The sequence below is a fragment of the Dipodomys spectabilis genome, unplaced genomic scaffold (assembly GCF_019054845.1).
Source record: "Dipodomys spectabilis isolate Male_0828 unplaced genomic scaffold, ASM1905484v1 ptg000263l, whole genome shotgun sequence".
Lineage (NCBI taxonomy): Eukaryota > Metazoa > Chordata > Mammalia > Rodentia > Heteromyidae > Dipodomys > Dipodomys spectabilis.
In genome coordinates, this window is record NW_024870940.1 from 1,443,679 (window position 1) to 1,460,079 (window position 16,401).

The following is a 16,401-nucleotide window of genomic DNA, read 5'->3' on the forward strand; positions in this document are numbered from 1 at the left end:
GCCCTGGCCGTTCGTCCTAAGCACTGACCATCATCATTTGTGTTCAAGGACCCTGAAAGACTTCAAAACTTCCCAAGAAGTTTCTAAATCAAAGCAATATTCAAGTATAAGTTACACAGTTTGGATATCAGAAGTCTTTACATAGTATTCCAAATTTCAGATACTGGATATGGCAAGAGCATATGGTTAATTCACATTTTTCACCAACTCATTCCAAATAAATGACCCTGAGGCTAAACACTGAAGTTTTATTCAAATCGTTGACAGTTCCTTCCATACATTCCAGATTAGATTTAGAAATCCAATCTGCGGGGCTGGGAAGGTAGCTCAGCGGTAGACTGCATGCCCTGCAAGCATGAGGCCCTGGGTTCGATTCCTCAGCACCACATAAACAGAAAAAGCCGGAAGTGGCGCTGTGGCTCCAGTGGTAGAGCGCTAGCCTTGAGCCCAGACCCAGAGTTCATGCCCCATGACCAGCAAAAAAAAAAGAAAAAAGAAAGAAATCTAATCTGCCTAGAGCTTAATTTCACAAAAATAATCCCAAGTGACTCTAACATGCACTCTTTCTCCTGAAGAACTTCTTAAATATTGGCAGAAATGATATATACAAGTGTGGTTCTCATCCCTGCCCAGGAACTAGTTGGGGGAAAACTTGCTGAAAGCTTAGACTTTTAAAATATTTACATTCTCAGGCCCATCCCAAAGTCTCTAGACCATAACCTCTTATGGTGGGCCCAAATATCTTATTCCCCAAGCGATTCCAACCAGCTAAAAGAGACCACCAGGCCACAAATATCCATTACAGGGATAAGTGGCCAAGCACACGGTATAAACCCCACGGCACTCAGGGTGGAAGGTGTATCTGCCTTGAGAAAGACTGGGGGGAGGTGGGCACTGAAACTCATGTCCTAAACACAAATCAGGTGCTGGAGTTCTCAGCCATGTGACTCACATTAGCACATTCACCATCAACTAAGAGACATGAAGGTGAACCCAATGTCTGTGAAGTTTATTTAACAGACGAGAAAGCGAACTCTCAAAAACCTTCAGCCTGTCGACCAAGGGATCCTAGGGGCTCAAGAACACTATTCCCCCACTTTTGATAAGCAAAGCATTTCTATGTGCTCATGGGCCACCACCAGCGCTTTCAAACACAGGTAGGATAGATAACCTCCAGGGGTAGAAAATGGGGCCAGGCACAGGTGGCTCCCACCTGTAATCCCAGCTACTCAGGAGGCTGAAATCTTAGGATCACAGTTCAAAGCCAGCCTAGGTGGAAAAGTCCCTATGAAACTTATCTCCAAGTACTAACTACTCAAAAACTGTTCAAAATGGTAGAACACTAACCTTGAGAAAAGAGCTCAGGGACAGCACCAAGGCCCCATGACCAACAAAAAAGAAAAAAAAAGAAAAAGAACAAAAGAAAGAAAGAAAGGAAGGAAGGAAGGAAAGAAAGAAGGAAGAAGGATAGAGAAAGAAAGAAAGGGAAAGGAAATGGGACACACAACCACCAATGAGATCTGGCTTCAAAACTTCCCTGCACCAGTCACTAATGACATAGACTTTGTAACTCACTGAATCCATTTCTTCATCTGTGAAGTGGGCATGAAATATTAGTGAAAATTAAATGAAGCAATATACCTAAAAGCAGCATTCTCAGTGCATTTCCTTTCTGCCTAGTCTCAATCCTCCTCTGCTCTTTTACTCCATCACAGTCCTACATGCTTTCTCCTCCCAGTGCCCACCTTAGTCTAGTGCAAACACTCAGATACATCCTCTCCAGTTCTAAGCAGGTGTGGTATAACACATACTTTCTTTATTTTTATCCAGCTAAACCTAACAGTAAACTCACTAACCGCTTACTGATAACCTATTCAAAGGCCACCAGTGCCCAGATTCTGACTCATTTCTCCAGTCTAGGGTTTTGTTAGTTGTTTTTTTTTTTTTTTTTAAACTTTCAGATCAACTTCCAATAGAGTAAGTAGCTATCAAACCTTAGAGAAAGGAGCCTGTTCAAAATATAAATACAGGGGCTGGGAAGGTGGCTAAGTGATAGAACGCTTGCCTTGCAAGCACAACCCATGAGGCCCTGGGTTCAATTCCTCAGCACCACATAAGCAGAAAAGGCCGGAAGTGGCGCTGTGGCTCAAGTGATAGAGCATTAGCCTTGAGCTCAGGGACAGTGCCCAGGCCCAGAGAACAAGCTCCATGACCGACATACATACATAAATAAAGAAATAAAACAAAAAATAAAATATAAGCTGGGAGTTGGTGGCTCACACCTGTAATCCTAGCTACTCAAGAGGCTGAGATCTGAGGATCGCGGTTAAAAGCTAGCTGGGGCAGGAAAGTCTGTAAGACTCTTATCTCCAATTAGCCACCAGAAAACCAGAAGTGGTGCTGTGGCTTAAGCAGTAGAGTGCTCACCTTAAGCTGAACAGCTGAAGTATAGCACTCAGGCCCAGAGTTCAAACCCCACAACCAACCAAAAACAACAAATACACACACACACACACACACACACACACACACACACACACACACACACACATAATGTAAAAACTAAGAGTCTCACTGGAGCAAGTTTTTAGAAAACAAAGACAGTAAGCCACCAACCAAGCTAAGTAAGTAGTCCTCCCTAATTCATTCCAATCTACCTGCGACCTTGGATACCAACAGTCCCTATATGCACTCCTCTGCACACACACATACCTATATGCACTCCTTTACACTCACAAATGCACTCCTTTACACACACACACCTATTGATAATGTTTAAATTACAAGTTAAGCAAGTAAGATTAACCATAATAAAACAACTACAGTAATACTGTGTAACAGAAGTTACTTAAAAATTGGTCATTACAGGCCGGGCGCTGGTGGCTCACGCCTGTAATCCTAGCTACTCAGGAGGCTGAGATCTGAGGATCACGGTTCAAAGCCAGCCCGGGCAGGAGAGACTGTGAGACTCCTATCTCCAATAAACCACCAGAAAACGGGAAGTGGCGCTGTAGCTCAAGTGGTAGAGCGCTCGCCTTGAGCTGAAGAGCTGAGGGACAGCGCCCAGGCCCAGAGTTCAAGTCCCATGACCGACAAAAAAAAAAAAAAAAAAAAAAAAGTCATTACTTGAAAATGCCACTTAGTATTTTCAGAGTGCGGTTGGCTGTGGAGTAGTAAAACTTCACATAAAGGGGGGGAGGGGCGTGTCCGTGGGACCACCAGGGAAGATGCACCTTTGGACAAGAAGCCCGGCAGTCCAACCTCAGTCAGGTCACACCCCTAACTAAAGGTGACACCACATCACTAACAGGTATTGAAAGAGAAAGCAGTAGTTCTGACAAAACTATGGAGCCTAAATATAATCAAGCCCCTGGCTACAACTTCAAATGTTATTAGAAGGAACACTTAGAGAACAAAAAGAGAAGTGGCCTTGCCTGGGGCCGGGAGCCAATGTCACCAGGATCTAATTTAGAGTCAAAACTGTAGCATGCTGTATGAATTTTGATTAAAATCCCGACTTCAAGGGAACCTTGTCAGAGACAGTTGAGAAATGGGAGAATGACATATAAAGTACAGATTTAAGGGGTAACGGTATAGTAGGTGCATGAAACTGTGGTCACCATTTTCTTTTTGGTCTATCATGGGGCTTGAACTCTGGGCTTGGGCGCTGTCCCTGTGCTCTTCGTCTCAAGGCGAGTGCTCTACTGCTTGAGCCACAGCGCCACTTCTGGTTTTCTGGTGGTTTATTGGAGATAAGAGTCTCGCGGACTTTCCTGCCTGGGCTGGCTTTGAACCGCGATCCTCAGATCTCAGCCTCCTGAGTAGCCAGGATGACCGGTGTGAGCTACTGGCGGCGCCCAGCACCATTTTCTATCTCAGGAAATTATTCACAGGTATGACAGTGTGATACCTGTCATATACACAGCAGAGCTCCTTGATGTCACCAGCAATCACTGAGTCCAGGAACAGTGTTAATGAACAGGCATTCAACACTTCTGTTTTCTCTGCATGCTTAAAGCTTCCATAGACTCTGCAGAAATACAGTATAATTCCCCAGCCCAAGTTCCTGGGCTCTAATTCCTTCTGTATAGGAATCTGTATGTAAGCCCAGCAGACTATCCTAACACAGTAGTTCTGCCCCCATTTGCTGAACCACAGCTGAAGAGACAAAGTGAGCCCTGTACAGGCTTCTACTCTGCACTTTCCTGCCAGTTCTCTTTCACTGATTAGCTTCTCAAGCTATGAGTCTGGGGTCTTCCTCCCCTTTACCTCCTTCCCTCATATGTCCAGTATATATAAACCAGAACGCAAGACGGCATAATGATGACAGAAAAAGTTTCCAGGTCATGAGCCTATGCCTGACATATGGTTAGGGCTGTCCAGTAAGAAACTGACCTCCCTTCCAAGAAGAGAACTGTCATGTTTAGGATCTTGTGAGCTTCTTCCTAGAATGAGTGATGAACAGTCGGGGCTCTGTAAATGAGTGATCAAGATGGCACACAAGCTGTCTCCTCACATTAAAAAGCAAAGAGGACAAAGACAGCATGGTACTGGCACAAAAACAGACCCGAAGACCAATGGAACAGAATAGAAGATCCAGATATAAATCCACAGGCCTACAGCCAGCTGATATTCGACAAAGGAGCCAAAGACATACAATGGAAGAAACACAGCCTCTTCAACCGCTGGTGCTGGGAAAACTGGGCAGCCACATGCAGAAAACTAAAAGTGGACCCCAGCCTATCACCATGCACCAACATCAACTCAAAATGGATTAAAGACCTTAACATTAAACCTGAATCTCTGAAACTACTGCAGGACAGAGTAGGAGAGACACTTGAACTAATAGGCACAGGAAGGAACTTCCTGAACAGAGTCCCACGGTCACAACAAGTTGGAGAGAGACTCGACAAATGGGACTACCTTAAAATAAAAAGCTTCTGCACAGCTAAATCTATCGCAACTAAGCTAGAAAGACAACCAACTAATTGGGAAAAAATATTTACCAGCAATATATCAGACAAGGGGTTAACATCCTGTATATACAGGGAACTCAAGAAACTTATCCCTCCCAAACCTAACAAACCAATTACTAAATGGGCAAGGGAACTAAAGAGGGACTTCTCAAATGAAGAAATAAAAATGGCAAAGAAACACATGAGGAAATGTTCATCATCCCTGGTGGTGAAGGAAATGCAAATAAAGACAACCCTGAGATACCACCTTACCCCAGTCAGAATGTCCCACATCCACAAATCAGCCAACGACAAATGCTGGAGGGGATGTGGAGAAAGAGGAACCCTATTACACTGCTGGTGGGAATGTACACTTATACAACCACTTTGGAAAGCAGTCTGGAGGGTCCTTAGAAAGCTAAAGATTGACCTCCCTTACGACCCAGTCATACCACTTCTAGGCATCTACCCTGAACAACAGGAACCAATATACAAGGACACGTGCACCTCCATGTTTATTGCAGCACTGTTCGCAATAGCTAGGATATGGAAACAACCTAGGTGCCCCACCACAGATGAATGGATCCAAAAATTGTGGTATCTATACACAATGGAATATTATGCAGCCATTAGAAATGACAAAATAATGGCATTTGCAGGGAAATGGATGGAGCTAGAAGGAATCATGTTGAGCGAGGTAAGCCAAGAATGAAGAGACAAACGGTACATGGTCTCCCTCATAAGTGGATGCTAAATCCAAAAGGTTAGGTGATACGACAAAACTAACAGGACTTAAGAAACAAAGAACTCGCGCTCATCTGGTTGAACCACTACTAAATATCCTCATGCTGCTGATCACAAATATGGTATATAACATGTGAACACTGTTATATATTACAGACTGTGGTAGACAATTTGCTCCAGGGAAGTTAGAATGAACTTGTGACTTTGAAATTATGTAATCATTTAATCACAATCAAAAAAAAAAAAAAGAACCTCGGGGAAGGGAGGGAGGGAGGGGATGGTAGGGGGAAAACAATGGAGGGGGTAACAATGTTCAAGAGGAAGTGTACTCATAACCTCACTCATGTAACTGTAACCCTCTGTATAGTAGCTTTACAATAAAAAATAAAAAATAAAAATGTAATCAATTTTAAAGGGTAAAAAAAAAAAAAAAAAAAGCAAAGAGGAAATACTGTCTTCAAACACCACTGATGTTAAGATACTATGTCAGCATTATGCAAAAAAAAAAAAAAAACACCTCTGATGGCACCATGATTATCTAAGCAACACTTAAGTAGTGACAAATACCATAACCATCCACATTAGACATACATAAAGAAAGTCAGTCAAAGGTTAGTATTAAATATGTCATTGCAATAATATTCACTGACTGCTTTAAGCAAATCCTGCCTTTCCTAAAATTCAAAACCCATAATCACTGACTTTTCCACGTTAAAGAATACATAATATAGCCGGGCGCTGGTGGCTCATGCCTGTAATCCTAGCTACTCAGGAGGCTGAGATCTGAGGATCACGGTTCAAAGCCAGCCCGGGCAGGAAAGACTGTGAGACTCCTATCTCCAATAAACCACCAGAAAACCGGAAGTGGCGCTGTAGCTCAAGTGGTAGAGTGCTAGCCTTGAGCTGAAGAGCTGAAGGACAGCGCCCAGGCCCAGAGTTCAAGCCCCACGACCGACAAAAAAAAAAAAGAATACATAATATAAACAATGATTACAAGAGATAGACCATAGATGATTCTGAGATTCCTCTTCCCCAAAACAAATCAATCATGGTAAGCAACTTAAGAAAAAAAACTCCCAAATATATGCACTGCTTTAAAGTTAAAATGACATGCACTTTTATCTCCAGTAGAATGGTATACCAGCACCACACTGGTAGGACGGGGATTAGGACTCGTCACTACTGGTGGGAACACAAACCAGTGCAACCACCACTGAAACCAGTATAGAGGGTTCTCAAAACACTAAGTATACAACTACCAAATGGTCCAGTGAAACTGTTCTTAGGCATTTATCTATGTGAATGTCAAGTCAGGATATAATAGAGGCACTTAAACACCATGTGCACTATCGCACTAGTAGCAATAGACAAGCCATGCAAAAGCCCAGATGCCCTATAACAGATGAATGGGTCAAGAAAATGTAGTGTATGTGCACACACACACACACACACACACACACTCACACAATGGAGTATTATTGAGCCATAAATAATGAAAATTTGTCAAATGCAGGGAAATAAACGGACTTGAGATCATAGTATGCTAACGTTCAAAAGGACAAATGTCAAATGTTTTTCCTCATATGTGAATGGTAAACATACATAAACATATACACACACAGAGAACATGTTTCCAGTTGTATGACTATCTGAAGAGATTAGAGAGGGAGGAATAAAAAAGAATGTTTGAAGATAAAACAACACCAAAATACAGTGTAGCTGTGAATAAAGGCAGAAAATGCTAGGGTTGGGGAAAGTAAGACCAAGTCAATCTGATGAAAACATTATGTGTATGTAAAATACTACAGTGAGACACCTTTGAACAATTAGCATATACGCATGACAGAAATGTAAACACTGGCCCTGTGAGGGAAAGGTATAGTGGTAAGGGGCAGAAAGGGTGAAGGAGGGTCAAATACACAGTGAAAATTGAACATTAAAGCTTACTGAGATTAACTTGGTTAAGAGGAAAGGGACTGAGTCTAAACAAGGTACATTAGATGCATATATGGGCATGTCAAATGGAACCCCTTTGTACAATTCATCAACGCTAATAAAAATATTTTTAAAAACAAATATATGTAATTGCTTTGGGCTTAGACTAATAGTAAAAACATTTTTTAATTACCACTTTAAAAGTTTAATTTTACCTGAATTACAAATTCAGCCAGCTGACAAACCAACTTATTAACAAATCTCTCAGGAAGTTTAGTCTGCTGTAAATTTCAACAGTAACAAGAAAGATATATAAGATGCCCCATAGGTAGAAATGTGACTAAAAATAGAAAGTATTGTAAGAAGTCAAAATGACACACATTAGACTCAGAACTCTACTTGAAAAAACTCCTTGGGAAATACATTTCTTTTTAATTGCTCAAACCAGAGGCTGCAATTCTTCCCTTAAAAGTGTATTCAGAACAGGATACCTCTAATGCATAATGAACTTTTTAAAAAGAAAGCGACAGTAAGGGACAGTAAAGAACAATCAACCTAACTCTTGATAAAGATAAGGAAACCAAAATCAGCAGTCACCTGCACCTCAAGCTAGCCCTTCCTTCCTTCCTTCCTTCCTTCCTCCTTTCCTCTTTCCTTCTTTTCTTTTTTTCCAATGGTAACCTAGGCAATAGTCAAAAGTCACTTAGCTTTTAAAATATTGCTATGTTTTCATAACTTTTCAAGTATTTGTAACACTTTTAGAGCCAAGTAAAAGCTCAGAATGTCTGACCAGGACAACCTCAAAAAACAGAAGCAACACACAAAGCCAACTGTCCTGTAAGAAAATGATGAGACTAGTAAGACAGTTTCTGTTTGCATCACAAGGAATCTTCCCAAAATTCCACACTTATTCTTCCATAAGCCTAATTAATTAATTAGGAAGACAGAAATAAGCTGATTTCTGACACATGCCTTTTGGACTTCTTGGGTTTCGTGTCTTGTTTCTGAATCCCTCTGAAAATACTATAATGTATCATGAATTACAATTTTACTCTAAAACATGTCCATTTTCATCATGTTGTTCTTTGACTATTATTCACCATAAACATCAATTTTTTGTTACTGTTCAGGAAAAAATGAGAAATAATTTTCAGAGATGTTCTTTTTCTATTGATTCTCCTTTAGAAAAATATCTCTAAATTTAACTCTCCTATCATATTCACAGCTAAGCTCATACTTCTAAAGATTTTTGAGTTGAGAAGAGGTAGAATCGGACAAACAAGCTGAAGTACAGGTAACTACTTCCTGTGGCTCAATCTACCCTTTTTTTGCCATGATGATACCAAAGGGTCTTCCTGCCCACTTGAAGATTATTTATTTAAAAAAAAAAATCAATGGGAGGGCAGGGATGGTAGGGGAAAAATAAAGGAGGAGGCAACAATGCTTGATAAGAAATGTACTTATTACCTTGGTCATATAATTGTAACCCCTCTGTACGGTATTTTCACAATAAAAAAACCTTATTTTAAAAAAGTCAAGCATGGTGATACACACTTACAATCTCAAATTCAGAAAGTTGGAGTTTGATAATCACAAGTTCAAGGAAAACCTGAGCAAGACCTTGTTTGAAAAAAAAAAAAAAAATAGCCAGGCACTGGTGGCTCACACCTGTAATCCTAGCAACCCAGGAGGTGGAGATCACAGTTCAAAGTCAGCCCAGGCAGAAAAGTCCACACAGGACTCTTATCTCCAATTAATCGCTCAAAAGCGGGAAGTAGTACTATGGTTCTAAGTGGTAGAACACTAGCCTTGAGCCTAAGAGCTCAGGGATAGCGCCCAGGTTCTGAGTTAAGGTCTCACAACTGACTGCAAACAAACAAAGCCAGAAGTAAAACTATGGCTCAAATGGTATAGAGTACTAGCCTTAAGGGGGAAAAAAGAAAAAGAAAAAAAAAGAAAGCTCAGGGATAGCAAACCAGGCCCTAAGTTCAAGCCCCAGGACTGGCACACGCACACAAAAAAAAAAAAAATCAAAAAAAAAATCCAAATCTTCTAGGGATGTGTGTGTGTGTGTGTGTGTGTGTGTGTGTGTGTGTGTGTGTGTGTGTAATCAGGTAGATATCTACTGCTTTTTACACGGGTAATCCAGTTGCCCCAATTATCACTTGATCTTTTCCCATTCGCTGATTAGAAATACCACCTTTTCTGTATACTGAATCCTCACAAATATGTCCACTCCCTTCTAGACTGTTTTCCTCCACTCCTCAGCCACAATACATTGGTACATTGGGGTCTGGTGGCTGACACAATAGCACATCCACTTTCTAATAAAGTAATACATTTTTTCTTTCTATACATTTTCTTTTTTTCACCAGTTAAACACATTAATTTTTTCCTCAAAAATAAGATAATTGAGTACTGCTTTAACTAAAATTCCATCCCATTTATGGATAGACTAGGGCATACTACTTTTACAATATGGAGATTCTCACCTACTAGTAAACAGACATAGAGCTTTCTATCTGCTCTCATTCACTGTCCCTTTCTCTCTCATTATACATTCATTCTCCCTGCCCTCTCCTCTTTCCCTCCCGTTTCTCTCATGGTGACTAGCACCTTGCTCCTACACAAATGAACTTCCTTACCTGCAAGGTAACATCTCCATTCCTTAGGGACATCACTGCTCACTGACTCCAACACTACCTGTCACCCCAGTTGTTTTCCTGAAGTCTATTAAAACAATCCATTCAGCTGGGCACTGGTGGTTCACACCTGTAATCCCAGCTACTCAGGAGGCTGAGATCTGAGAATCATGGTTCAAAGCCAGCCTGAGCAGGAAAGTCTGTGAGACTCTTATCTCTAATACTAGAAAACCGGAAGTGGCGCTGTGGCTCAAGCAGTCGAGTGCGCTCGCCTTGAAATGAAGAGCACAGGGACAGTGACCAAGCCCAGAGTTCAAGCCCCACAACTAACAAAAAAGAAAAGAATCCATTCAAAATTAGATTATAAATCATAAAAGCATTCTTTGTGTCACACAAAAGGCAAAGAAGATATCCCACATTTATTGTAGACTGTTATTAATTTGGGGATCCTTTTAGACGAGTTGTACTTGGGCTCAAAGAAATAAAAAACACTGAAGCCAGGCATGGTGGTACACATCTATCATTCCAGTTAGTCAGGAAGATCAAGGCAGAATGTACAAGACAAGCCCAGGCAGTTAAGTGAGACTCCATCTCAAAAGCAAAACACAGACAAGACTGGGAGAGAGGAGGTTAGCTCAAATGGTAAAATATACACCTAGCGATCTAGCATGTGTAAAACCCTGGATTTACAGGGGGAAAAAATAAGAAAAAAATAATAAGCACAAGTGCATTCCCTTGAAAGATTCCTAAGTCCTCTTCAATACTCATGTGTCCACAGGAAAGCCACTCTGTCATGGTATTGTCACCAGACCAAACTTCATAATGAAATACCACATCATTCCTTTCCCAGATATCCTGCCATATTAAGAACACGAATCCAGTATCTATCCCTCAGTGGAATACACCTGAAATCTAATTCTAAGTAGCTGTCAGCCAGCCTTGGTCACCAGCCTGATCACGGTGGGGCTTCAGAAGCTGTGACTGGCTGCTTGAGCCCTTCCTTGAGTCTTCTAACAGTTCCTGAGTGCCTATGTGTTTCATTCCTTTGAAAACTGCAGGAGGTTCTACATCAGTATGAATTAAGAAGCACTGCTTTAAAACACTGGACATGAACAAAGACCCCAAGATACATTAAGTATCCCTATCCGAGGGGGAGGGGCAGGGTGATTTACAGGAAGCCTCTTCAGCAGCCCAGCTGTACTGCAGGTGTAGAGCTAGCTGCATGCCTAGGATGCCTAGGCCAGATCACCATCTCAGGAAATCAAGCTTCTGACTGTGTGGAATAATAGTGCTGTAAGAAATTTAAAGCACCTTTTTTTTCCTCCCTTGAAAGTCACCTTCTATGCCATCCCATCCAAGGACAGTTGACCTTCACTTTAGAAATGGTCAATACCATACAGAATTTACCTTTCTCTCCTACTCTGTGAAGCTGGATCATGCCCACGTGCACACATGCATGCATGCATACATGCACGAGCGCGCGTGCGCATGCACATGTACACATGCACACACACACACACACACACACACACACACACATTTAAATTCCAAAGGAGATCAGTGATTGGGTGGTTTGACTCAATTTTGGTGGAAAAACTGTTGCTTCCTGACAGGAGAGAACTGCTAAACACTCTCCAAAGGTGGCACAAAGCATAGGAAGGACTTCCACGCAGCAATGTGAGATACAAACTAGGTCCTACAGATCTCACTGTCCCCCTCCAGGAAAATGGTCTCACTTTCTAATAACCTGAAACTGCACTCACGTCAAGCCTGGAGTGACTCACAGTACTATTTGAGCAACTCAGAATCCTAGGAGAAGCGCCTGAGTACACTCAGTGCACACAGAGCAACACAAGAAGCTATACATTTAATGCTCTAAGGAGACCTTAATCTCACACTAGAGCTCTACAGAAGCATTCCATATACCAAAACTTTACACAAACAACTCTTCCATGCTCCGACACTGGTCCAGCCAAAAAATATTGTCTTACATTCTGTAAAATCATTTGAAGGAAGGAGATGTCAATTATTGCCATCCTGACAAAAAGGACAGTACCCATACAAGTGTACTAGTTTAATACCAGGGCAACAAAATTCTTAGACGGACACTGGGCTTTTTGCAAGGCAAGCCTCAAATAATTTTACATTTTTCAAAAAGGAGAGAAAAGGCATGTAAAGAGAAGGTATCCCTGGCTGAATGGAATTGGTTCTGACAATGTACAACTTCCCTGACATCTTTTCTTAGAATGGTAGCCCAAATCAAATGATGCAACTCCTGGACCTTAATCTTTATGCTATGTGATCACAGGAAATAGCAAAATTTGAGTAGCCTATATGATTAAGGAAACAAAACCCCAAAGGATCTGCAGAAAAAACTAGATTGGTGTGTTTACTCATGTTGACAAGCAACTGGTCTGCCAAGAATTAAGAGCAAGAAAAGAATAAAACCCTTTCTCCAAAGCTCATACATATGAATGCTCTCAGTGGAAGCACTGTACCTGGCAGGTAGGGAGAGCAGACCTGGCTTCTGGAGCATCTCAAGGAAAGCCAATCTACCAGGAAAATAGGGGGGAAAAAAAAGTCTGCCTCAGTAAATACTTCTTTTCAAATGCAGCATTGTAGATGAAATAGCTTAGCTGAATTAGCATGTTTCCAATAGCTTATCTCTCAAAATATTTCAGATATATCCTAATCTTGAGAAGACTTTAAAAAATCAGATGTTATAAAATCATAAGCATCTTCTTGAACCGCATACATCACCCACACACACATATATATACCACTACAGGTAACAAATGTGTGCATACATAGTACATATGTATACTGCATTTAATATGCACACATTCTCATCTGTTACACTACTGCACCTTGAAAATTAAATGAAGATGGAGAGGCAGCTAAGTTTAAAGGGACTTAAAGCTACTTTAAAGTCACTTAAAATGTACCTTTCAGTTTGTCCCAAAATATGTAGTTCTATTTTCCCCAAATACAATTAAGTGAGTTCAGGTAATGGGGGTTGGGGAAGAGATCATGAGAGTTCTACTTTAAAAGACTGTGAGACAACTTCAACTTCATTATGCCCAAAAGCTTACTGCCAATAAACAGAATGGGTATATGAGAAATAATTTGCAAGATTTCCAACCTGATACCCGCGTGCTTCTTTCCCACACTCCAAAGCCTCAGACATGGAGATAGGGACACAGGCTTGTTAAGCAGAAGCCTCCTTAGTAAATACATGTTAAATTTCCCAAGCACTTCAAAAGCTCTTTCCCAGATTTGTCTGTCCCTCTCCCCTTTAACTACATCTTAGCAGGCTCTAGGAGCCTGGATAAAAGGCATTCCCAATACCAAACACACTACCTTGGATTCAGTATGAAATTGAGAGGTGAGGGGGAGTAGACTGAAGATTTCAAAACTTTACTTGACCTCAAACTATGCTCAAAACAGCTAAAAAGGTGACCAGTCTGCAACCTTTTCTCTTTTTTTCTCCCCTTCTCTATCAGCAGAAACAATTCATCTGCAAACAAATGCAGCTTAGTTTAACCTGAGCACCAGTAAACAACTAAGGGGAAGCCAGGAAAATCAAGAACTACCCTCACACTCCCTCTCCTAGACAATTCTGCTGGCCATTTTCACATCCACTCTACTGGTTTTATTTAACCCCTTATTTTCTAAAATGTTATTAAGATTTAGAATAGGTATCTGGACAAACTATTCATGAACCAATCAACTTTTCTCACAGCTAACCTGAGTACAGCTCTGTCACCTGATCCATGGAGGCCTAAAATCTCCTAAGGGCAGGCAGCTAACAGTGTGAGCCATGTCTTCTTACAGAAGCCGTGTACCTTAAGGGTTGTTTTCCCCAGTGTAATTTTGTCCAGTGAAATTTTCTTCTCTCTCTTGCAAATGCAGACAGGCTAAGGTTTCAATGAGATCGTCCCCCCTCCCCCCCCACCCCCGCGGTAGAGCCAGCCAGCCAGCCAGTAAGGTAGGTAAGCTCTTGACACCAAGAGCATCTCCAAGTGGTTTTTTGGGTAATCCACCAGGCATGCGGGTACTTCACAGAAAGACAGAGGGCTGAAAAGCTTGGTCTTGGGTAAACAGAATTCACACACGGGCCTGGTTACCAAAAACAACATAGGCAGCCCAGGAAGCTAACTCGGTTTTCTAGAAGTGAGAGTTAAGACCAGACGTTTGCAGCCATCACACGCCACCCAATTTTTACCTGTCACTAAGGAAAGGGCACGTCTACCCCAGCAAGTCATTTTCTGCAGGGGGGGGGGGCAGCGGAGTGGAGTCGGTCGCAGTTTCAGGGGCTGCGGGAGGGAGAGGGGTGCAGCACGAAGGGGCGCTTAAGTGAGAGGCAGTGAGGGGTTTTCCACAGGCCCCACACGGGCTGCAGCAGAGAGAAAAGGGGGTAAGGGGGAAACGTCTCCTGGGAGGGGAACCAGACCGCAAATCAGACAACCCCCCCCCCCCCAGGAGGAAGGCTGGGTGCCGAAGAGTACCGGGTGAGTGTCAGCTTGGAACACAGTGGCGAGGGGCAACCCGGATGCAAGGTCCGCAGAGGGAGGGGAGGGAAGGCCGACACAGGGTCTCCCCCAGGGCGAAGCGGGCACGGCTGGCCGCAGGCCAACGGCCGGACTTGGGCCTCGCAGGGCCAAAAGGCGTGGCCAGGCACGGAACCTCGGTCCCGCCCGCCAGGACGGCGGGCCGGCCTCCCCTCCTTCCAGCCGGGCCCGGCCGTCCGAGGGCCGGCGCGCGAGGAGCCAGAGGGGGGTGGCGGGGACCCCGCGCGGCGCCCGCCCGCCCGCCCGCCGCGGCCGCCACCCCGCAGGGCTCTTACCTCCACACCTGCCCCATCTGCAGCAGGTGGATGACCGACTGCCAGATCCACACGGACAGGCGGCACAGGCGCTGCGCCCCCGGCGTGGCCGAGCCCCCCGCGCCGCCGCGGGCCGCGCCGTGGCCGTAGCCGGCCCCCATCATGGGGGGGCCCCGGCTGCTGAGCCCCTCCACGGCGCCCAGCCCGCCGCCCGTGTAGTCCTGCACGAACCAGCGGAAGCTCAGGCTCTGCACCAGCAGCGACGGCACCAGCACGAAGAAGAGGGTCAGCCCGAAGCAGCCGTAGTCCCCCTTGCGGTAGTAGTCGAGGGCCAGCCACAGGTCGGTGCCCACGTCCCCGAAGAACACCAGCAGCGCCAGCACGATCCACAGGCAGTCGAGCCACGGCCGCTCCACCTGCGGCGGCGGCTGCGGCCGCCCGGCCGAGGGCGTCGGGGGGCGGCGGCCGGGGCCCGCGGGCGGCTGCAGCGGCTGGTCCCCCCCGTCGGCGGCGGCGGCGGCGCTGCGGCGCGGCTTCCGGCCCAGGAGGGAGCGCAGGCAGGCGGAGCGGCAGCCCCAGTAGCACGAGGAGGTGTTGCAGCAGTGGCAGATGTGCAGCGAGCTGCTCTCGCCGGGCTCCGCGCCGTCGCCGCCGCCGCAGCCGCCGCCCCCGGGCTCCCCGTCCTCCTCGCCGCCGCTGCCCACCGCCTCGTCCAGGTTGTGCAGCTGGGCGAAGCCCACCCCCACGCCACCGCCATCGGATTTCGCCGCCATCTTGACTCTCTTCCCAGCTCCGGAGGTGGGGGGGGCGGGACGGGAGGGGGGAGAAGGCAGGGACCGGGGAGGGGGGGAAACGAGTGGAGAGGAAGGGGGGCGGGGAGGAGCGGGCGCGAACGAGCGGGGGGAGCGGGCCAGGGAACCCCCTCCGCTTCCGGGTGGCTGACGTCACTTCCGGGCGAGTCCCCCAATCGCACGGCGCCCGCCGCTCCCCGGCCCTACCCTCCCGGCCAAGATGGCCGCCCTCCTGCGCCTCAGCCGCTGGGCGGGGGGCCGGGGGGTTCTCCCCGCCAGGGCTCCCCTTCCCCTCTTCCGTTGACCCCGAAACCCATCAGGTTGACCCCTCGGCGTTTCAGAATCCCGCCGGGCCGAGTGGGGCGGTCCAAAGCGATCCCTGGAGGGGGCAGTGCCAGCCGTCTTGGGGCCCCCTTCCGCAGCGTCGCAGCTCGCGGCTCTCCTCCTGGCGGAACGCCCCCTGACACCCGCCCGGCCGCTGGCGGAGGGGCGGGGCCTCGGGGGGAAGG

General features: G+C 45.2%; 1 protein-coding gene across 3 annotated transcripts in view; it reads right to left on the reverse strand.

Moving 5' to 3' along the window:
* Positions 1 to 15,899, reverse strand: part of Xkr6 (XK related 6) — a 174,881-nt gene extending 158,982 nt beyond the window's left edge. Inside the window, exon 1 of one of the 3 annotated variants that reach the window (XR_006150746.1) lies at positions 15,123 to 15,198. Coding sequence is in view for 1 of the 3 variants with exons in the window: in XM_042699897.1 (XP_042555831.1) it covers positions 15,123 to 15,874 (752 nt within the window). In the remaining 2 variants the exon portion in view is untranslated. Of the gene's footprint in view, positions 1 to 14,501; positions 14,559 to 15,122 lie in introns of those variants that run through there. The other 2 variants (XR_006150747.1, XM_042699897.1) reach the window with 2 other exon arrangements.
* Positions 15,900 to 16,401: the final 502 nt, after the last annotated feature.